A 23,373-nucleotide genomic window follows, 5' to 3' on the forward strand; every position below is an offset into this window, starting at 1 on the left:
CCGGCTCTGAGCACAGGTATGACAGATGAGATGTCTGATGTGTCTCATGAACTTGATCTTCAGTAAAAGCAGACGTCACTAATATCTGATATATTGAAACTATTAAATGTGAAGAACGGGTTCATTGAGATGTTTAAGAGATGAACTTCCAGAAATATGACCTAAGCTTACCTCTGATCAGACTTTAAATTACATTCATTTCTGCAATATTAAATAATTTCAATTATAATTTTTTTATATATATTAATCCTAATGTAATTCATCGGCTAAACGTGTTGTTTAACAGCAAACCTGATAATTCCTCCTTTCCCTTCATGTGAGATGTAAGATAAAAGCTCTTTTGACCGAAAGCGTGTGTGGCTCTTAAAAGAGCCTTTGTGTGTGTTGAGCTGAGAGCGACTTTACTTTGAGCTGGTGTATTTGGTCACAGCCTTTGTGCCCTCAGACACGGCGTGTTTGGCCAGCTCCCCGGGCAGCAGCAGACGCACGGCGGTCTGGATCTCTCTCGATGTGATGGTGGAGCGCTTGTTGTAGTGAGCGAGACGAGACGCTTCACCGGCGATGCGCTCGAAGATGTCGTTGACGAAAGAGTTCATGATTCCCATCGCCTTGGAGGAGATGCCGGTGTCGGGATGAACCTGCTTCAGGACTTTGTACACGTAGATAGCGTAGCTCTCCTTCCTGGACCTCTTGCGCTTCTTTCCGCTCTTGCCGGCGGTTTTAGTGACGGCCTTCTTCGAGCCCTTCTTGGGCGCGGACTTCGCCGGCTCAGGCATGATCCTTCGCTCAGAGAAACTCAAAGAACAATAAAGCTGAGTTACTACAGGCGGGTTTTTATACTCTGCCCTATGCTAATATCAGAAGAGATGAACGGCTTCTGTGATTGGGAGTCTTCAACCCATAGAATGATTTTATTGGCCACATTAAATGCTCCGTGACATGCAGGCGAGCCAATCAGAAGCTTTAAAATGTTAATAACACCCACCGGCCCATCCCCCACACCGGACTCGGTTCCTTTGTTTAAATATCCCGCACTTTTAGGAATGACTGAAATATTCTGAAGGAAATCTGGTCTTTGACATCATAAACTAAGGTGAATATTGTTTATTTAGAGGCAGAAAATTGTGTATTTTATCACTCAACCTCACAAATTCACATTTGACTCAATTGTTTCACTGTCATGAAATAAATATACTGTAAGTTACCTAAAAAGATACGCATATGCAAACAAGAACAAGCTTTAAAATTAGGTTTGACTGCATAGTTAACATTTTATAGTATTAAAAACTCTCTCAAACTTGCTCTCAGTGTGAAAGTGTGTGTGGCTCTTAAAAGAGCCGTTGGTGTTTTTCTTCTCCGTGAATCTCTTAACCTCCGAACCCGTACAGGGTGCGTCCCTGTCGCTTCAGCGCGTACACCACATCCATGGCGGTGACGGTCTTTCTCTTGGCGTGCTCAGTGTAGGTAACAGCATCACGAATGACGTTCTCCAGAAACACCTTCAACACACCGCGCGTCTCTTCATAGATCAGGCCAGAAATACGCTTGACGCCGCCACGCCGAGCAAGACGCCGAATAGCGGGTTTAGTGATTCCCTGGATATTATCGCGGAGAACCTTTCGGTGCCGCTTAGCGCCTCCTTTCCCGAGTCCTTTACCGCCCTTTCCTCTTCCAGACATGTCGACAGATACTCTTCAACTCAAAACAATTGAATAAAGAACAAACGCTGGAGGAGAGGAGTTTATAATCAGCTAGCGGACCTGGTTGAAACCACAGTAAGGGGCGGACCTAGTTTACGTCACCAGTTAATTATTTCAAATATGATCAGACTTTTGACGCTTGATGGTGGAAGTATTAATATTAACATCATATTTAAATGTTTATATATATATATACACATATATAAAAAAAATACACTTCGGAAAAAAAAAACAATAACTTTGGTTATTTAGTTTCTAAATAAGATATTATAGGGGGGACATTTTTTCAGGGAATCTTTGGGGAATTAAATGTTAAATGTGTTTCTTTTAAATGGAAATGATCTTTCATTGAGTTGTTGATGTGGCTCTTAAAAGAGCCTTTGGGGTGTGTGTCTGATGTGGATCTAAGCGCGCTCTCCGCGGATGCGGCGGGCCAGCTGGATGTCTTTGGGCATGATAGTGACTCTCTTGGCGTGGATGGCGCACAGATTGGTGTCCTCAAACAAACCCACCAAGTAAGCCTCGCTAGCCTCCTGCAGGGCCATGACAGCGGAGCTCTGGAAGCGCAGATCCGTCTTGAAATCCTGAGCGATTTCTCTCACCAGCCGCTGGAAGGGCAGTTTGCGGATCAGCAGCTCAGTGGATTTCTGATAACGGCGAATCTCTCTCAGCGCCACGGTACCGGGCCTGTAACGGTGAGGCTTTTTAACGCCACCGGTAGCTGGAGCGCTCTTACGGGCGGCTTTAGTAGCCAACTGCTTCCTCGGGGCTTTTCCTCCGGTGGACTTACGAGCGGTCTGCTTGGTTCTCGCCATTGCTTGATTTGCTTCTGATGAGCTCTGCGGCTGCTCTGAACAGAACAAACGAATGAAGAGTTCACAGGAACGCAGCGCTTATTTAACCCTAGAGCTGCCGTGCGCTGATTGGATGGAGTCGCTTCAGAGGCATTCGATTGGCTATTGTCGTTATAGCAGTTGGCCAATGACGTCTCCTGTTTTACCGCCCAAAGAATATATATATAAATTTCAACACTGGGGAGTATAAGAACTATGGACTCATGAACATCCAGATGAAATATAAAGTAATTTCCTTTTTATAAAGATAGGATTAACTCCAGAAAAACCAAAATAAAGAAGAAAGAAAAAATTGTTTCCACCTTTTACATGTAGAAGTCATGTAATTCTGCATGCATCTCCAATGCAGAAATATTTTTTTCAACATTTGATATTTTTAGAAAGTCATTTTAGGGAAATAATATTATTTACCGATAATACTAAAAACATGTAATATTGCAACGTTGGGCCACAGAATCTCATCAAATGTAGAAAACATCTGAGGGATCATTTGCAGTGTTTACTGCTCATCAGTTGCCAATATTTACATTAGTATATCACAATATACATAATTTTAAATGTCTTCATTTGATGAAAAATCTATTATAAATGTTCAGATTTTATTTACAAAACCTGATGAACTGAATGAAAACGTTGGCCTTTATGTGATTTACCTCCAGGAACATCACCTGTGCATCAGACAAGACATTTGGGCAAACATTACTATAAACTAAAATTGTGTTGGGCATGTTACTTAGTTAAATGTTGATTTATCCAGACCATTAAAACAAAAACAAAAATCCCCCAAAAGCAGTTCAAGGCTGAACAATAGACCATTGTGTAAATATAGTCTTAAGAGAAAAAAACAATGCAGGTTTATTTTAAAAGACCTAAAATGCAAGTAACACAACAGTGTGCCTTAGTTAATAGTCAAAATGCTATTAATCATAGAAAAACTCTCTGGGAGAAATTGTGTGGCTCTTAAAAGAGCCTTTGGGTCGCTAAAAGCAGGCTTTGGTGTATTTATTTGGACTTGGCGGGCTTCTCGGTCTTCTTGGGCAGCAGCACGGCCTGAATGTTGGGCAGCACGCCGCCCTGAGCGATGGTCACGCCACCCAGAAGCTTGTTCAGCTCCTCGTCATTGCGCACCGCCAGCTGCAGGTGTCGAGGAATGATACGGGTCTTCTTGTTGTCCCGAGCGGCGTTTCCAGCCAACTCCAGGATCTCAGCGGTGAGATACTCGAGCACAGCGGCCAAATAAACCGGAGCACCGGCACCGACGCGCTGGGCATAGTTGCCTTTGCGGAGAAGCCTGTGGACACGGCCGACGGGGAACTGCAGTCCCGCCCTGGAAGAGCGACTCTTGGCCTTGGCGCGAGCCTTTCCGCCGGTTTTGCCTCGTCCGCTCATTGCAGCGTTTAATTTGATTTGAAGTCTTAAAAGAAATAAAGATAATGCCGCAGTCCAGTGAGAGGCGACTTATAAATGAAAGTGTGCCAGTCTCATATTGGTTCAAATCTGGAAACATTTCCAGCCAATCAGTGACCTTCACTCTAAACCCAACCCCCTTTCTGCGACTGACGACACTCAAGGACGCCACGCTGTTGTATCATCTAATGCCGCAAGGATTCCTTTAAAGGGATCCCATGGTGTTGAGACTTGTATGGCTTAATATAACATAAATGATGTCTCTTACTGAATTATGTAGTAGAAAACCCATGAAAGATCTACGTTATTTTAAAAATCGATTTTATATTTGGACCATGGGCGGCGCCATTTTGTTTGCGTTCTAGGTTGATGACGTAGAGTGGTTGAACTCCTCAATCAGCTGGCATTACCCGTAGCTATTTTTACCACAACGCAACTCGAAAATTGTTTCAGAGTTAAACAAAACCAATGAATTCCTTTGTAATTATACTTAAAACACACTCAAACATACATGTGCACACAAACTCACCTACACAAGTCACAAACAGATCGGCGGGCGCGCACACGACAGGCTCTGTCTCAATCGAGATGTTGGGCTGCTCAGTCTCCACGACAGGGGCTGAATCTGAAATCGACCCTATACCCTTAAATAGGGCATTATTTGAAGGGACGGACATTTGTAGTGTTGTCCGACACCATAGTGGACATGTTCGAGTGCAGTCATTCAGTCTCACGTTCCACCGCAATAACGAGTAAAGCCGATTTACAAACAGCTGTCCGACTTCACGCACTCAAACATACATGTGCACACAAACTCTCTCTCTCACACAGACTCACACACACCCCAACAGATCGGCGCGAACACAGCAACACACACACACACCAACAGATCGGCGCGAACACACACACAGCCCAACAGATCGGCGCGAACACACACACACACACGCACGCACTGCGCGCGCATACATAACCCTCAATCTATTCCCTGTGTATATCCTGTTCAACACATCCTGTTCCCCAGATAGACTGTTGATAGTAGATTAACTATAATGCCTAATGTGACCAGCAGAGGGAAATATCTAGGTAGGACGATGGGATAAAGTAACGTGAGGAAGAGAGGCAGGATGTTTTGGTGATGATGCATGCGATTGAGACAGAGCAGTCTGTCAGTGTGTGTGTGCGCGCCCGCCGATCTGTTTGTGACTTGTGTAGGTGAGTTTGTGTGCACATGTATGTTTGAGTGTGTTTTAAGTACAATTACAAAGCAATTCATTTGTTTTGTTTAACTCTGAAACAATTTTCGAGTTGCGTTGTGGTAAAAATAGCTACGGGTAACGCCAGCTGATTGAGGAGTTCAACCACTCTACGTCATCAACCTAGAACGCAAACAAAATGGCGCCGCCCATGGTCCAAATATAAAATCGATTTTTTAAATAACGTAGATCTTTCATGGGTTTTCTACCACATAATTCAGTAAGAGACATCATTTATGTTATATTAAGCCATACAAGTCTCAACACCATGGGATCCCTTTAAATGGGCGGCTTTTTATATAAATAAGTATAGTTAACATAATCATAATATAGTAGTATCAGTAAAATAAAATAAAAATAAGTGTATTTGAACAATATGTCAGGTCATTATCCTGCCCCTTCTTATGGAAATCTAATCACACGTTCATTGGACAGATTATATTGAAATAAAGCTCTTTATATGAATCAGTGGGTGGCTCTTAAAAGAGCCGTTTTGATGAAACCATAAGAAATAAGTTTATCTCTTTTTGGGAGCTGCCCTTTTAGGCTTGGCGGCTTTAGGCTTTGCTGCTTTAGGTTTAGCCGCCTTGACCTTTATAGGGCTTTTGGCTGCTTTCTTAGCGGCTGCTGGCTTCTTTGCCTTCTTGGGGCTCTTCGTCGCCTTCTTAGCGGCTGTGGCGGCGGGTTTCTTGGCCTTCTTCGGTGATTTCTTAGCGGCTTTGGGCTTCTTTGCTGCTGCGGCTTTGGGCTTCTTAGCGGCCGCGGGTTTCTTGGCTGCGGGCTTCTTCGCTTTAGGAGCCGCTTTCTTGGCGGGTTTCTTCTTGGTCTCGGCTTGCTGCTTGTTGAGCTTGAAGGAGCCGGAGGCCCCGGTCCCTTTGACCTGCACCAGGGCGCCTTTAGTCACCAGACTCTTGACGGCGATCTTGACGCGGGAGTTGTTCTTCTCCACATCGTAGCCGCCGGCAGCGAGCGCTTTCTTCAGGGCGGCGAGGGACACACCGCTCCTCTCCTTCGACGCGGACACAGCCTTGACGATGAGCTCGCCGACGCCTGGACCTGCTTTCTTGGCTTTCGCGGCGGACTTCTTCTTGGGCGATTTGGCCGGGGCGGCAGCAGCCGGGACTGGGGCGGTTTCTGCCATCTCTATCTCTCTCTGGTCGGATCTAAAGTCTTTCAAACGCTGTCTGGTTTGAGCAATGAATAGCGCTCGCGCGACGCTGCTCTTGAATTACACATGAGAACCTCATAGACTCAATCTGCCCGCTCACGCGTCTGTGCGCGTCCACGAGCTCCTCATGCTTGTGTTTTCTTCTCGTACATTTGAGGAAAAACTGAAGCGGTAAAATAGTTTGTCACAGTCGAATCAAAGTGAACAGCAAACAGAGGCTCTGGCCTTTCATCAGAGACTCAAATACGCGGAGAGGAAATGTTACTTTTGCCTTCGTCAGGTCAAATCCAAGGCGAGCATCAGCCACGGCGAAACTCTACGTGTAAACCCGATGGATAATTTGAATGAAAACGTTAATAAAATCCTAAACCCGTCCTCTGTGTGTCCAGCAAACAGTCTGAAAGAGACTTTAGTGAAAGCAGCATCAGTGAGGGTGTGAGGAGGCTTTCATACAGCTGTTGATTTGGGCAGCTTGAAGCACACGAACATCATCCGGAGTCTCGAGTCTGTCTTGGACTCTCCTGCCAGCAGAGTATCCATGTTTTAACTCCTTAAACACATCGTTACTGTACATAATATCACGACATAAAATGTTAATTGCAATAAAGGATTTTTTTGTCTCCTGATTCGTCATTCATCTCATATATTGAACCATGTGAATAGAAAATCATGGAAATTATTGCTCATCATTTAAAGCAAGAGACAGCACAGGTCATAATGTCCTTTAAAGGGGTACTTCAGCGCTGGGAAGATGAATCTGTATTTAAACTGGGTCATCAATGTAGTAGAAATGTGAAATTATTTTTGTAATTGGTGTCTTCTAGACTGAGAAAAGACAGAAAATGTATTTTTGTCCCATGGGGATGAAAGACTACAATTCCCAGAATGCTTCGCTGCCCTGTGAGGCCATTCCCAACGCCACCAACTGGATTAAAGTGACAGAGTTAGAAAAGACACTACAATTAAAAACTGAACGTGTCTGTTCAATATAATGAGTGAGTCACCGCGTGAGGACAGCACTGAGCACTAACTGCAGGAGTGATGAGAGCTGAGTGTAATCTCCATCCCTCATGCGCGGATTCGAAACATGCGGAAATAGCCCCCTCTGCTGGCTGTAGTCTTTAGCCTTCGGGCAAACATTCCTCCTATGATGCAAAAATCGTCAATTTGCATCATAGGAGGAATTTTTCCAGAAATAAAATGCATAAATCTCTTGTCTCAGGGAGATATGAGGGGGGAAAGCACAATCATTTGAATATACTCCAGGGTTTCTACTGATACAAAGCCATATGCTAATCGCTGAAGTAACCCTTTAATCACTGCACATGCGAATCCACAACACAGTCATGTATTTACAACTGGCCATTATGTTTGATATGTTTATTCAGGCAGAAAGCTAGGTTTGGAACAATAGAGTGGCAGATAATAAACCGGTTGCACGTAATATACATATGCTACACATGCCTTCTGTCATTGTATATTTTAGAGATGGGATGTAATACAAGCTCTCATACAAACGAACATCGAATTATGTTTCCAGGCCGCATCACAAGTCAAATTTGTGAATTGATATCATTCAAACATTTAGTTTGAAATAAAGAAATTCAACTTCGGAAGAATCACAAATCATCTGTGGAGCTAATATGAGTCACACACACACACACACACACACACACACACACACACACACACACACACACACACACACACACACACACACACACACACATGTTGGTCTATGTGGTTTACAGGGACTCTCCATAGGCGTAATGGTTTTTATACTGTACAAACCGTATTTTCTATCCCCTTACACTGCCCCTGCCCCTAAACCTACCCATCACAGGAAACATTCTGCATTTTTACTTTCTCAAAAAAACATCATTTAGTATGTTTTTAAGGCCATTTGAATTATGAGGACATTTGATATGTCCTCATAAACCACATTTATAGTGTAATACCAGTGTAATACCCATGTAGTTATACAAATTTGTGTCCTCATAAACCACATAAACAGGCTCACACACACACACACACACACACACACACACACACACACACACACACACACACACACACACACACACACACACACACACACACACACACACACACACACACACACACACACACACACACACACATGTTCATGTTCATGTGCTTCAAACTGCACAAAACAAAACTACACCTGCATATGAACGCCATAATAAAGAGCACAACTCTTCAATGTAACAAATATGACCTGATTTTTTTAATCAGGGACATTCGATTATATCCGGTTTAACAGCGGTTGATTAGACTGTGAAGCATCAATACAGTATAACCTTAGTATATGCATCTATGGAAAATAAATACGTTTATGGTTAATGAAACTAATGAAAGTTTTTTCAATAACTTTGAATCAATACAATATTTCACAAGGATTACTAATTAAAATAATAATAGATATACAATTAAAATAAATTAAAAATAAATAGATTCCAAAACTCAAGAGACTGGAATTGGGACACTAAAGAAAGGAAAAATAAACTGACAACCAAAAATAAATTAAATAAATGATAACTCAAACTAATGCACTCAATTACAATACATAAGAAAATACACCGAATCAATACAAACAATTTACAAAACCGCACCCAAAAGAAGATTCAAATTGCTTAAACACAAAATAATCCAAACTGATTTGAAAAGAGGAGCGGAGAATCAAACAAACGTTTGAAGGACTTTAAAGGAACACACACATTTTTGGACTTTAGCTTATTCACTGTATCCCCCAGAGTTAGATAAGTCCATACACACCATCCTCATCTCTGTGTGTGTGCCATAACTCTGTCTGACACACACACCGCTAGCCTAGCTTAGCACAAAGACTGGAGGTAAACGGCTCCAGCTAGCCAAATTCTCCAAAAGTGACAGAATAACGCCAACATTTTCCTATTTACATGTTGAGATGTGTAGAGTTCAGGGATGCAAACACATGTATGGTCAAAAAAGAGAGAGAGAATCGAAGCCCTCTGATTCTTACTCTAGGCCTCTTGAATTTACGCAGAGTTTTGTGTCCCACATAATTCCTACAAAGAACATGTTTGGACTGTATCTGTATAGGGAAGAAGCAATGACGATTAGCTTTAATCGATATCGATTTAATTGAGCCAAAAATAATTAAATATAGGGAAAAAGACATAAAAAGGTGAACAAATTATAACTTTGCTGGATTGGGATGCATTAGGCGATAGTAAAGACTATTAAACATGGCAAGTGTGATACTAGCGTACAAATATTCACAAGTGAAAGATAAATATAATTGTCTTTGTTTGATAAGAAGCTTGATCTGGATCATGATTGTTACACGCCTGATGTGATACTTTAAAAAGACCTAGGCCTATTCCAACACCACAGAGAAAGTATTTTTTCTAATAGTTTGTCAAAAGAGAAAATAATCTGGTTCAGTTGTATTTTAAAACATCGCTTTTTCTTAAAATCAAATGTATTTGGTAGCGTGATTGTCTTGCTTCATAATGTATTAACTACATATTTATCAGGCTAGTAAAAGTAGCATGAAACGTTGCAGAAATAAGACTAGTACATTTTATAAAACAAAACAATGAATGGCATTGTGTCCGAACACAACGGGTATGAAGATGCATTTGGTAAACTTGTTCTTCAAATTGTAAAGCACGGTTATCTTTTGGAAAAGTGTAATACACTGTTTGATTTTGCTATCTTACATATGTAGTGTATCTTACAGTGGTGTGCATTGCAGCAAACATTATTGTCAACTAGGAGTTTAACTGCTATTGAAACTTTGTAGAACTAAGAAAAGTAAAATAAAGACCCATGGGACGTGCCATCTTAAAAATGTAAGTTTAATTGTAAGGTTTTTAAGCACAATTTGAAATGTTAAAGATTCACTCTGTGCTGTTTTGTGAATAACAATTGAAATGAATGACTACCTTGTAGAGTCTTTAACACCGTGCACAACTGTTGGGGTCAAAGGGCAATCTCCCTGCTAGCGTCATCCGCTCTCTCCAAAGTCTGTTCATGCTTACCAACAGACAAACTGTTACATTTCCAAAACTCTACGCATTTTGAGTAGATAACTGATAGTATATTTTCTGATGAGGGTGTGTTTCCACACTGATGAAGGCCAGTTTGGAAGACGCAAGAAAAGTAAAATCATGTACAACTTACAATCCTAGAACACGACGACCATAAGGTTTGACTATTGTAGTAGTTTAAGATATGACCGGCTATTATTTCAAGTTTAAAGTAAGATCATGCTTAGACATAAGAAGAGTAAAATTAAATATTCTTTAAATTAAACTTTACTTATACTGTGTCTTTGACCACAGAGGAGGACAAACGTTGCCAATGTGTTTTATAGCATGGGGTTCATCCAAGGTTAATAGTTTAAGACCTGCTTTGAATATTTGTAGAAATAAGATCTAAGATTTTAAATTTTAAACAAGCTAAAGTTTTTGAACAGACGATTTTAGTAAAAGCCTCAGTGGGAATATACTTTAGGTTGAATTTAAGGAAAATCATTCCTACAATGTGGCATCAGATGTTATACTGATGTCTTAGAGCAAGATAAAGAAGATACGACTTTATTTAAACTTTAAAGATTATACTTTTGAAAGAAAATTAGTACAAACCAAATATTGGCTCTGGAAAAGGCATTGGCTTTTTGGTGTGTGTGTGTGTGTGTGTGTGTGTGTGTGTGTGTGTGTGTGTGTGTGTGTGTGTGTGTGTGTGTGTGTGTGTGTGTGTGTGTGTGTGTGTGTGTGTGTGTGTGTGTGTGATGCTAATGAATGACTGACTTGTAATGTCTAGGAGACATTCAGAACCTGCTCCATCTCTTCCATCTCAGAATCAGGCAGATAGAGATCTTTTATCAACATTTCTTTTCTTTTCTCTTTACAACTGTTTTAATTGTCTTTGTTTTTATTTTAATTCATATCCACATGTTATCACTATTTAACTGTAAAGCACTTTGAATTGCCATTGTGTATGAAATGTGCTCTACAAATAAAATGGCCTTGCCTTGTTTTCACCCGAGTTCAACATCGTTCAGAAACAGCAGTTTAATACAACTTTATCTACAGATCCAATATTATAATGTGAATATATGATCTTGGAGAGAGTTTGATCTTGCTGCTGACTGTCGTAACCGAACACCACACGCAGTTTGAATGCCCTTACAGAAAAACCTGATCATGATCATGTGTCCACATTAATAAGCTAAAGTCTAAAAAGTCAGCGTGTTTCTTTAATGTTGGAAACTGCATTAACCCACCCTAACTGAACCGCAGACACAGGCTCGATAACTGAAGCCAAACCACATTCAGGAAATGACGCGTGCATGAGGTACATCCACCAATGGCCTAAATATACAGCCACCATTAATGCCCATCCTCAACCATTAACTCAGAAACTCAAGCCTATCATACCACAATATATTTCTAGAGGAACAATCACTCTGGGCTTTAAATGTTGACAAATCACTGTAAAGTCTTCTAGGTGAAGAATTATGATGAAAAACACTCATGACAAGATTTTCATCAGAAAGAAATATATATTCAGTATATATCAGTCCTCAAACACTTTATTAAACAAACAAGCTCAAATGAATCCGCTTTATTCTACTTGATTTTGCAGAGAGCTCTCAACAGTGTGTGTGTCTCACACACATTAACTAAACTTGTTATAAGGACAGGACTTATTTTCCATCAGCCCTATCATTTGTATTCCCTTATTACACTAACCCTAACCCAAACTTAATGAACTCTGACCTTTTGTTTCTTTAGATCATCGACTCAAGGCCTGTTATACTGAGAGCCGTACGGCAGATCTGGAGAACAGAAACACCTTTGACGAGTTCACACAATAACCCGCGTCATATTAAGAAAATACTGAGTGTGAGGACATCTCTCAGTTTCACACACTATAAACATATCAGATAAAGAAATATACAGACTTTATGATGTATGAGAAAGTCTGCATATTTCATTATCCGGGCCTTACATTAGACACACATTAGACGTCACGTGTCTTCTGTGTGTGTGTGTGTGTGTGTGTGTGTGTGTGTGTGTACGGTCAAAATAACTGTGAGAACGATCATCATCAGAACTTCGTGTCTCCTCCTCCCTCATCTCTTCTTCAAACACAGGAAGTGTCTGTTTTAGCACACAGAAAACAGTCGATTGATGAGACAGTATGGGCTCCGGTGCACTGCCTCTCATCTGTGAGTATTTGATCATATTCTGTCATATCTTCTGTTTAGTTTTCTCTTTTTAATTCACTGTATTCAGATGAAGACAAGATAAAAGAATGATTGTTGTGAAGGAGAGTCTATGATCCCACAGTCTCACTGCTTATTGTATTATTTCTGCTAGTTTTTGCTGTAATACTGTTTCTTCTCTTGTCTAGTAGTTGAGATGAATCTGATGTGTGTGTGTTGATATGAGTTAGTGTTGAATGATGCTGTATCTTTAAATAAACTCTCCATCAGAGGCTCAGAGAGCTTGAGAACAGTGACTGAACACACAATCAGCTTCTCTATCACTTCTCATTCTCTTGAAAAATTATTACTAAATCTAATTTTTCAAGAGGACACTTTAATTTCATTGTCATGGACACACAGTTTATGGTAAATGGACTGCATTTATATAGCGCTTTTAACAGACCCATGGCCATCCAAAACGCTTTACATCTTGCCTCACATTCACCCATTCACACACCGACGGCGGTGTCTGCCATGTAAGGCCCATCCAGCTCGTCGGGAGCAGCTGGGGTTCGGTGTCTTACTCATGGACACCTCGACACTTGGTCAGGTGGAACCGGGGATCGAACCACCAACCTAGACAATCTACATGAGCCACTGCCGCCCCATCAATGATGCTCGAGCTTTTCTCAGAACTAACTTCTCTTTTCTGAGACTCTTCTCAGTTATTTTTAGCCAGTTGGTCTCAGCTTCATGAGATATACATATTTTTTTATTCATATTTTGCAAAGCTGATACATTTTATTTTGAGAAATGTCTTGATTGAAAACTGCACTTGAGCTATATCTCTTTAAATGTTCATTTTGATATATTGCAGATATATTAATACATTTTAAATGTGGTTTGAAGGTTTCATACACTTGTTTGTTTGAGCACTTCAAGCGGCCGACACATTCAAATGATGTGGTCTGAATATGGTTTGTTTTTGGGTCCTTTAAGCTGGAACTGTGATCATGTGGTGTTGACGTATGAACTATTTCGGCCCAAGAGCAATAGGTGTGAAAATGATCTTAGACCATCAAAAGCATGAGCTCACTCGCAGCTGCTTCTCTTTCTGGTTCACTGTCACTGAACTGGGTTTGGGTTATTTCAGCTGTACTATCTGTAAGAATTCAAAATAATCAAAGATAGCTGATACTTGAAATTGAACAAAGACATTTGTTTTACTGTTTTCCACCCCCTCTCTCTTATCAGTGGGACCGTTTGGGATTCCTAAAGACAAAGAGATGCTGAGGGCCTGTAGGCTAAATGGTGCCACACCTGTAGTACATTGGGGGAAGTCTGGTCTGATTGGTCAGTTTGAATGTCTCAGGGTTTCAGTCACATGGTCAAGGGATAGATAAAAGAAGATTGCAACTGTTGCTCAGGGTCTCTCTGATCTTGGGGGCCTTCTCTTTGGCTCTTCTCTTTGCTCTCTTCTAGCCTGACGTGGTCATACTCGTGGTTTTTTCCGCGGGTTGTTTTCTATGTCCGCGGGTTGAAGCCACTATTATGTGATATATAGACTAGAGGATGGATACCCGACGGTACCCGACAGGTCGGGCCGGGTTCGGACAGATATTTAGAAATGACGTTCGGGTTCGGGTCGGGCTCGGTCACGTCAGCGTCAAATTTAAAACTGCTTGTTATGCAAGTAGCCAATGGGCCTGTTTAACTTGATGCAATGGTTTGTTTTGTGATTAAAATAAATGTAAAATATTACCCTAACATACGTCTTCCTGCATGCAGAAATTTGTTTATGTCGCCGTGACAACAACGCGCAACACGTGCGTGCATATTGCCCGCGGCATCCCTGTCATTCCAGTGAGCGCAACTTCAGCGCTGCTGGCAGCAGGACAGCCTTGAAGCCGTCCACAGTTGATGCAATCCTTTTTCTGCATAAAACCTCGATTAGCCTAAACTTTGATGGATAGATTATGTAAATAGATCTCATGTTGCAGTTTAGGAACCATACAGTTTGAGAAAATTGGTAAGATGACTTTCATTTCAATAAGCATTTCAATTGTGTTACGTTAATGTTTTGTCCTGTTAGCTTGGGCCATTTTTAGACCTTTGTTCATTTAATTTCAGTTGGCTATTTGATTGGGCTCTGTGTAAGGTTTGATGCCCCGTGTGCGTGCTGATGCGCTCGTCTGTAAACATTTCAGAATGCCTTCCTACAGCTGCTTAATAAAAGCGGGTTTTCCACACAAACAAACGTACGTGTCATTAGTATTATATGAGAAAAAAAAAAAGATTTTAACTGTCGGGCTCGGGTCGGGCTCGGACATAAATATTTTAATGCCTGTCGGGCTCGGGTCGGGTTCGGTTACTGCTCTGTCGGACGCGGGTCGGGCTCGGACAGAAAAATGCGGCCCGATCAGCACTCTGATATAGACCCATGAGTGCGAATTTTAGCAGCAACCTTGCCAAAATAACACATTTTACCCCCAAACGCCATTTTTTTCCTGGAAAACTCCCCCCAGAAGCCATTGTTTAGGGCAAGTTGTTGGCGGGTTTAGTTGTAAAAACTTGGCAACTCTGTCTGCACACGCGCTGGAATAAACGATCTTAGCCGGTGTCTTAGAATTGAATAATATACAGAGTACTTACCCAACATGATCATCATTTTGGAGAGAAATTGTGAAGGTGATGCATATAAAAACAAGCTCTCCATTTAGGATTCAAACAAATATAACCCAAGCCCCTTTGATGACGTGATGATTACGTTACTGTTGATCATCTGTCCGTCATCGTCTAAAGCCCGCCCTGATGATTTCATTGGTCAGAACAGCCAATGCCTGATTAACCGCCCTGATGATTTCATTGGTCCATGAAACATGATTTCATAACAGTTTCTGTTCGGGGATAATTACTCCTCTATGGAGCGAGGCCAGACCGAACCGCCTGACCTAAAAATGTAGTGGGCAGGGCTAAATTCGGCTGGCATCCAGGCTAGCTCTCATCGCTCGCTCGCTCTCTCTCTCTCTCTCTCTCTCTCTCTCTCTCTCTCTCTCTCTCTCTCTCTCTCTCTGGTAACATTCTATACATGCTGGGTACGATTAATGGTATAAGTTTTATTCATCTCATTCATCTATTTTGTAACTATTTTAAGTGTAACCATAATCAGATTTTGTCATTGAATTCTTTCAATTATAAATGATTTGCTAACTAGTTTTGATTTGGTATTGACTTTGAAGTGTTACCTATTGCAATACAATATAGTCACATTATAGCAACGCTCTCCCACATATTTTTCTATTGTACCTGCGCTTATTTCTGTCGTTGGTATAAGTTGCACTGGGTGGTTATAGACAAGAAATGTACAGTTTTCTACCATCTTGCTGATAACGTTTCTTTTGTCATTTGGCAACCCTGCAGTCAGAACCACTGTAGGTGATCCACCCTTACAATCTGTGAACCTCAGAACCAAGCCAGACCCACATCAAGGTGAATTTGGGTCTGGGAACACACTGTTGGCAGGGGGGCGGGAGGAACGGTTGTCTTTCAAAGTCCCTCTGCACGCAGTAAGATAGAGCTAAAATCAACCAGGGGTGCATTTCCTGAACAACGACCAAACTCACTGCTGAACTACTATATTACAATGAATCGTTGAAGAAATCAACTAGCCACGACTGTTTCATAAAACCGTATTGTCACAAATCTGTTGTTTCATGTTGGTTAGGGGTGGAGTAAAAACATATTTTAATGAATTATTTTGAGATTTCATTAAATCTAGATTTTTTTTTTTTGCTATAAATTATGGACATCTCAGGATTAATTCTAATTTTTTTCAGTTATTTAGCTTTATTTCCAGATTCAATCATCAATTAGTTCTTACGTAGCCTATTAGAGCACGTCCACACATACACACTCTTCAACAATCTTCAACCTCTCTTAACAAATGCATGTATTCTAAATAAAATATATAGATTGTACTAAATGTCAGGATTTATTTAGTCCACATCATGCAAACAAGAAACTCTACTTCTCACCACAGGTCACGTGACATATGAACTATTTCGGCCCAAGAGCAATAGGTGTGAAAATGATCTTAGACCACCGAAAGCATGAGCTCATTCGCAGCTGCTTCTCTTTCTGGTTCACTGTCACTGAACTGGGTTTGGGTTATTTCAGCTGTACTATCTGTGAACCATTAAGCCTAGTTCACACTGCCCGATTTTTGCCCCGATTTTGAGTCGCCGACAGGTTTTGTGAAATCGCCGACAAATGCCCGAGATCACAGGCAAATCGGTGCTCGTGCACGCGAGTGACAATCCCGCAGTGTGAAGAATCAAAGACGCGATCAGAGAGAATCGCAGACGAGTCGCCGACGCCGGTGAGATATTTGGCATGCTAAATATCTGGACCTGTTGGCGATTGAAACTCCTGCTGTGTGAAATGAGTTCTGACTGAAAATTACACCGACAGCCAATGAGAGAGTGAGATACAGGGCAGCAGGAGGTTCAGGGAGGAGTTATAGAGCAGAATATCAGTATTTGAATAGATATATTTACAATTCTATCAAACAGAAACAAAGGGCAAACATGTGCACATCCAGCAACAGCAGCAGCACATTACAAAAGTGTCTATTTACCTCAAACTGTCTTTGCAGAACACAATCCTGGCTCCCTCTGTCTCTCCAACAATTTCTTCCAACATAATCTTTTTTCTTTTTCTCCACAAATCAGCGCACAGACAATTTGAAGCAAACTTTGTGAAGTTTATCATTTTTAATAATAATTCCAAGTCTCGCGCGAGAACTCCGGTCTGACGCACGTGTGATCTCGCGTTGTTTACTTGTCACATCGCACGTGTGATTGGGAAACGTAGTTTGCGCACCGGAGAGAGAGAGTTGTCGGCGATTCTGCCTCTTGTTCAGTCATGCAGTGTGAACTCCTCTGTCGTCAAACCATCGGTCAGTGTGAACACAGCAGTGACTGAATGATAGCCCAGATAGTCATGCAGTGTGAATAGAGCAGTGACCCGACGAGTTTGAAAATCGTGCAGTCTGAACTGGGCTTTAGGGCCCTATTATACACCCGGTGCAGTGCGACACCATTAAGAGAATATAGGGACAACCCTTTTGGACCAAACTCTGTTTCCTATATACTCTGATATATACAGGTCCTTCTCAAAAAATTTGCATATTGTGCATACAATAGAAAGTTCATTATTTTCCATAATGTAATGATAAAAATTTAACTTTCATATATTTTAGATTCATTGCACACCAACTGAAATATTTCAGGTCTTTTATTGTTTTAATACAGATGATTTTGGCATACAGCTCATGAAAACCCAAATTTCTCAAAAATTTTGCATATTTCATCCGACCAATAAAATAAAAGTGTTTTTATACAAAAAAAGTTAACCATAAATAATTATGTTCAGTTATGCACTCAATACTTAGTCGGGAATCCTTTTGCAGAAGGGTCCGGTCACCTCTTCTCGTTGTGCAGCGTTTTTTGCCACACGTTTTCCTTCCCACAGACTTCCCACTGAGGTGTCTTGATACAGCACTCTGGGAACAGCCTATTCGTTCAGAAATGTCTTTCTGTGTCTTCCCCTCTCGCTTGAGGGTGTCAATGATGGCCTTCTGGACAGCAGTCAGGTCGGCAGTCTTACCCATGATTGCGGTTTTGAGTAATGAACCAGGCTGGGAGTTTTTAAAAGCCTCTGGAATCTTTTGCAGGTGTTTAGAGTTAATTAGTTGATTCAGATGATTAGGTTAATAGCTCGTTTAGATAACCTTTACATGATATGCTAATTTTTTTTAGATGAATGAGTGTGCAGCAGAATGTCTATTGCTTTTAATGTTTTACGTATTAGATTCACGTAGAACCACACATAAAAATACACATAACTGCTAAACAATAAGAACTTATCTTTAGAATAGAGGGTCAAATTTCCTTTATTAGTTCTGTATTAATGGTAGTTAGGCTTAATTATTGACTTATTCTGGTTAGTAAACTTAAATATCATTCAATAAGTGCCATAATTAATGAGGATAAAACTTTCACTTTAGAATAGAGGGTCAAATTTCCTTTATTAGTACTGTATTAATGGTAGTTAGGTTTAATTATTTAACTATTAACTATTTGGTAATTCTTCAATAATTATGAATGGGTTTGTTTTCACTTTAGAATACTGTTCCAGGTTCTAAGTAACTCCTTGAGAACTATTTGGTAATTCTTTTTTAATGACTCATAGGTTCCCTGTATTCTCATTTTCCCCTCAGTCATTGCCTTAAATACAGAAATCATTTGGTATCACATAAACATAAAATGCCTGAGCCATGTTGGCAAGGCACTTAGATTGGGGATGGGGTTCCGTCCTGAACATCTGGTTGCAGACAATACTTACATTAAAAAAAAGGAAATCATCAACATCCTCATTAATGTAGTATTAATATTGTACCGCGAGAGCACATCAAGTTTACAAGCAATGAATCTGCTTACAAGCGGAATCTCAATCCATTCTCTCGCACAAAACTGGACTCACAGAAATTGCGTGTGCGCTCACATTTTGTGCACTCTGCATGTGCACTCATGAATCTGTGTACTCTTTCACTAGAATTGTTTTCTCTGATTTAATGCTGCAAGAACTGCAACATTATAGCGTGGGGACACACACAGACAGAAACATTAATCGGCACATTAGCGAGTGAATGTAAATGAATATAGTACACATAACAGTAGTACATTTATCTAACAACATTAGTACTAAAGAAGAAGAAAGGGCCTCGATCTGATACTGTGCATCACTGTTAATTAGTAGTTACTTAATAGTAGTTCTTAAGGAGGCATAACTGAATTGAATAGTTACTGATTAACTAATTGATACTTAACACAATTAAAAAATGCTATTACATATTGATTAGTTAACACTCATTCCTTAGTAGTTAATATTAGTGACTTGAGTGTTAATGAAGAATTATTCATTAGTACAGCAGTAACTCTTTATTAGTTATGCATTAAGTAAGAAACAGTATTCTAAAGTGTTACCACATTTTTTTTTAAACCAAAAGTGCAGTTATTGCCTACAAAAGCTGCCATATTTTCTGTTTAACTTTTATTAGACTCCAGAAAGAAAAGTGTGTTTTTTCACATTCTCTGCAGTCTGAGCGCGATGCACTGCAGCTCACTCTCGCTCCTGTCTGAGGTAAATCATTAACACCATCACCGCTTACAGTACACGTGTTTTATTGAACTAAATACATTACAATCGGCTAAAACGAATGCTCAGGTTACTGTCCTGAACAAGCGCGCTCCCGAGTCCATGTTCTTCACACTGTCCACGTGAATCGCGGACCAGTTCGACGTGCACACGCAAAATACAGTTCAATAGGGAATGCGGATCTCTTAAAGGGGCCGCACTATATTCCTACTCGTGGAATATGGACCTCCTCCAGGTATGAATATAGTTCCTACCATACCACCACCAGGTACCATACCACGATCACCAGGTATGGTGTGGTTCTGGTGCACTCACTGGTACACATTACCAATTTTTCATACGAACTGTGCCCTGCTCTGAATTAAACTACCAGTGTAAAAACTCCCTTTATATTCTTAAAATGAGAGAAATCACTACTTACTCTTAATTTTTAAGTTCAGGCTTAAGAGACATGAACAATTTCTTAGATAAACATCTATGGCCTTTGATACGTCTAGTCTTCATGCTGTATTGATTATTATTGAATAAGTATAGTTTCACTAATAATAAATGTACATTTGCATAAAGCATGCATATTTGTCCATACCAGTGTTGATTAGAGTATTAAACACTTAATGTAAACCTAATTTAAGATACATTTACAATTGCTAAAAATGTGTGATTAAATTGCGATTAATCGCGAGTTAACTCATGACAATCATGAGATTAATGTGTTTTGGAGAAAAAAACATTTATTTCATAATGTGATTATCCCTCGACTTTTCATTACTTCAATAAAAGGTTAGATTATTGCTAATGTTTTGAATGAATGATCAAAAGAATAAACAATGAGGATTTATTACTACAGCCATCTTTGATCATATTTACTGGGGTGCCAATAATTCTGACCGCAACTGTGTTTATACTGCATGAGTAAATATATCTGCATTATATCTATACACATGCATATCTGATCATACACACACACACACACACACACACACACACACACACACACACACACACACACACACACACACACACACACACACACACACACACACACACATCAGAAAACATACCAGAAAACCATTGATGGTTTTGAAGAAAAAGTGCAATATCATTAAGGGGAATAAAATGGAATGGAATCGAATCGAAGAAGCCTCTCCGTTTTTGAGAACGCAGTATTGGTGTATTTAAAAGCGTACATTTTGAGGTTGAAATCGCCTTGTTTTCGGAGATTCTAGCACGCAGTAGGGGCGTCATTGTCCCCGCCCTCCGAGGGAAGCGTGGCTACATATCATGCAGCGCTCTGGCCGGCTCTAGCTGATATCAAAATTCAATGAAGATGGACGCCGCAAAGATGATCGCAGACGAGCTGAACCATGGCCGTTACACCGCAAATGTTTTGAAGCACTTCTTAGACAAGCCGGATGCTTATGAACAAGCGCTCACTTGATGGGCATAAAGGCAGCGAAATGGGGAAAATCCGTAACTTTGACTGTAAATGCTACACGAGGAGAAAAGAGAACTCTCTGCTTGGGAGACAGTCCTGTAGCCATAAACTTTCTCCAGACATTACGTACAACATATGACTGGATTCTTTAGCTGCGGAAAAAGAGTGGCAGGACATGCAAATTATTGGACATTTAGAGGCAAACAGACGCACAGCGCAAACTTCGGAGATGGTTACATCCACAAAAAAGACCCCGACAAAGAGAAAGTGTGCCCGAACGACTTATTTCATTGGAGGCATCGAGATCTGCAAGAATACTTTTCTGTTTTCTGTACTTTTCTAGGAACACGTAGCCTACACGTTATCTCATGTTTAGGCCTTCCCATATCTACCTATTGTTATTAGCTAGCTCAGTTTTAATTGTAATTGTTAGCATCGTATCACAGGGGGTGTGGCTTATCTAAATGAGATGTAAATGAGCCCTATTGTCACTCCCAGCAGGTGAGAACAGGTGAGAACTGCAAAACTTCAGAGGCTGTTTTCTCTCATTTACACTTTTCTAAAGGCCTAACTTCAGATGGCCACAACTTCTCAAAATATCAGATTTCATGTGTTACACATCGTTGGAAAGCTTGGAGACTACACTTTCAGAATCTGAATAACTCGAAATGCCCCAGAACCGACTTGTGTCCCTACTTTCCCTGACTTGTCACCTATATGAAAAGCAGCAATTCCTTATTTATTAATCAAAATGTTGTAATATATTAAACACAATATATTTTTTTATTTTCAAATAAATGGTTACATCTTTTAATATATTGATTATTCATATATAGGGAAATATATTGTAATGACCCGGCTGTCAGCGCTAGCAGCCAGATGTATTGTGGATATTTGTTTGTTTGGAGATTACTAATGTGTAATTTTAGCAATATGGTTAAGTTTTGTTAGTGTAACAGTTTTACTGTGGTTGTGTTTACTTTGGTTATGCTCAATGAAGACAATGCGTATGGAAGAGGCCTCAGGATGATTTATTCTGCAGAAATACACAGAGCACAATCATTTTTCTGAATACACGTCTCTCCCCTTCACTCTGCTCGTACAGCACGGACAAGCAGCTCGCTAGAAGAGCGAGAGAGAGCACATTTGACCCAGTCTGCAACAAATGTGTGTCTGAAGTTATGTGCAGCAAATGTTACTCAAATTAAAGTTGCAAAACATAAAATAATATTATAAATGAATTAAAACCACAAAATATAGTGAGCCATGAAAGAGTTCACCATATGGCAAATTAAATAATATAAAAGTGACAAGATTATTTCCCCATTGCTTGTTCGTATCAGTAAATTAATTATCAGTAAATGAATTTCATTTTAATTTCATCATTAATTAAATGTACATATTTCAAACAAATAAAATAAAAACATTTGATATAAATGACATAACTTTTGCAGCCAGACCTCACTCTCTATTCTGTATGTAACTCAGACTTGATATTAAACTCATTTCAAACATTTCTCAACATATAACAAACAATCGGACATACCTGCAGAAATAGAGCACAGTCAACTTTCTGGAATACCCGTCTCTCCCCTTCACTCTGCTCCTACAGCACGGAAAAGCTAGCAAGCAAAAACATTTCTCGGTAAAACATTCAATTTGATAACATCACAGCCTTACACTACATTTAAACATTTTTTATCTCATGAAATAAATTCATGATATCATTTAACACACTTTAAAACGTCCTTACCGCTCGTTAGAAGAGCGACAGAGAGCACATTTGACCCAGTCTGCAACAAATGTCGTCTAAAGATGGCGCTGTTCGCACATCGCAATAGGTATCGTGCGTCACCGATATGTGCTCCATAAAAGACAATTTCTGCATGAATGGTTCCCACTAGAGTTTATTATGTACACTGAACCATTATGACCCAGAAAGAACATATTTAAAAAAATATAAAAGCACAAGAAATAAGTTTTGATAAAGTGCATTACATTTTATTTTATTTTTTGAACCAGCTATATTAGCAAAGTTATGCGCGTTTATGTTCAAGTTAGTTTGGGTGGGTTTGATTCATTACTGAGAGAGAGAGGTGTGTAGGGGAGGGACATGGG

At 40.2% G+C, this 23,373-nt stretch overlaps 4 protein-coding genes across 4 annotated transcripts; all 4 read right to left on the reverse strand.

Annotated features, from left to right (window-relative positions):
- Positions 1-386: 386 nt before the first annotated feature.
- On the reverse strand, positions 387-809 carry LOC137080076 (histone H2B-like). The gene has a single exon (XM_067447557.1). The coding sequence runs from the start codon at positions 774-776 to the stop codon at positions 402-404; it is 375 nt and encodes a 124-aa protein (XP_067303658.1). The 5' UTR covers positions 777-809; the 3' UTR covers positions 387-401.
- Positions 810-2,027: 1,218 nt separating this feature from the next.
- On the reverse strand, positions 2,028-2,515 carry LOC137079799 (histone H3). Its single transcript, XM_067447537.1, has one exon. It carries the CDS (start codon positions 2,513-2,515, stop codon positions 2,105-2,107), a length of 411 nt encoding a protein of 136 aa, XP_067303638.1. The 3' UTR covers positions 2,028-2,104.
- A 754-nt stretch (positions 2,516-3,269) lies between these two features.
- On the reverse strand, positions 3,270-3,977 carry LOC137079852 (histone H2A-like). The gene has a single exon (XM_067447541.1). The coding sequence runs from the start codon at positions 3,941-3,943 to the stop codon at positions 3,557-3,559; it is 387 nt and encodes a 128-aa protein (XP_067303642.1). The 5' UTR covers positions 3,944-3,977; the 3' UTR covers positions 3,270-3,556.
- Positions 3,978-5,731: 1,754 nt separating this feature from the next.
- Positions 5,732-6,391, reverse strand: LOC137079608 (histone H1-like). The gene has a single exon (XM_067447524.1). The coding sequence runs from the start codon at positions 6,353-6,355 to the stop codon at positions 5,732-5,734; it is 624 nt and encodes a 207-aa protein (XP_067303625.1). The 5' UTR covers positions 6,356-6,391.
- Positions 6,392-23,373: the final 16,982 nt, after the last annotated feature.

Source organism: Pseudorasbora parva, chromosome 1 (assembly GCF_024679245.1).
Source record: "Pseudorasbora parva isolate DD20220531a chromosome 1, ASM2467924v1, whole genome shotgun sequence".
NCBI lineage: Eukaryota > Metazoa > Chordata > Actinopteri > Cypriniformes > Gobionidae > Pseudorasbora > Pseudorasbora parva.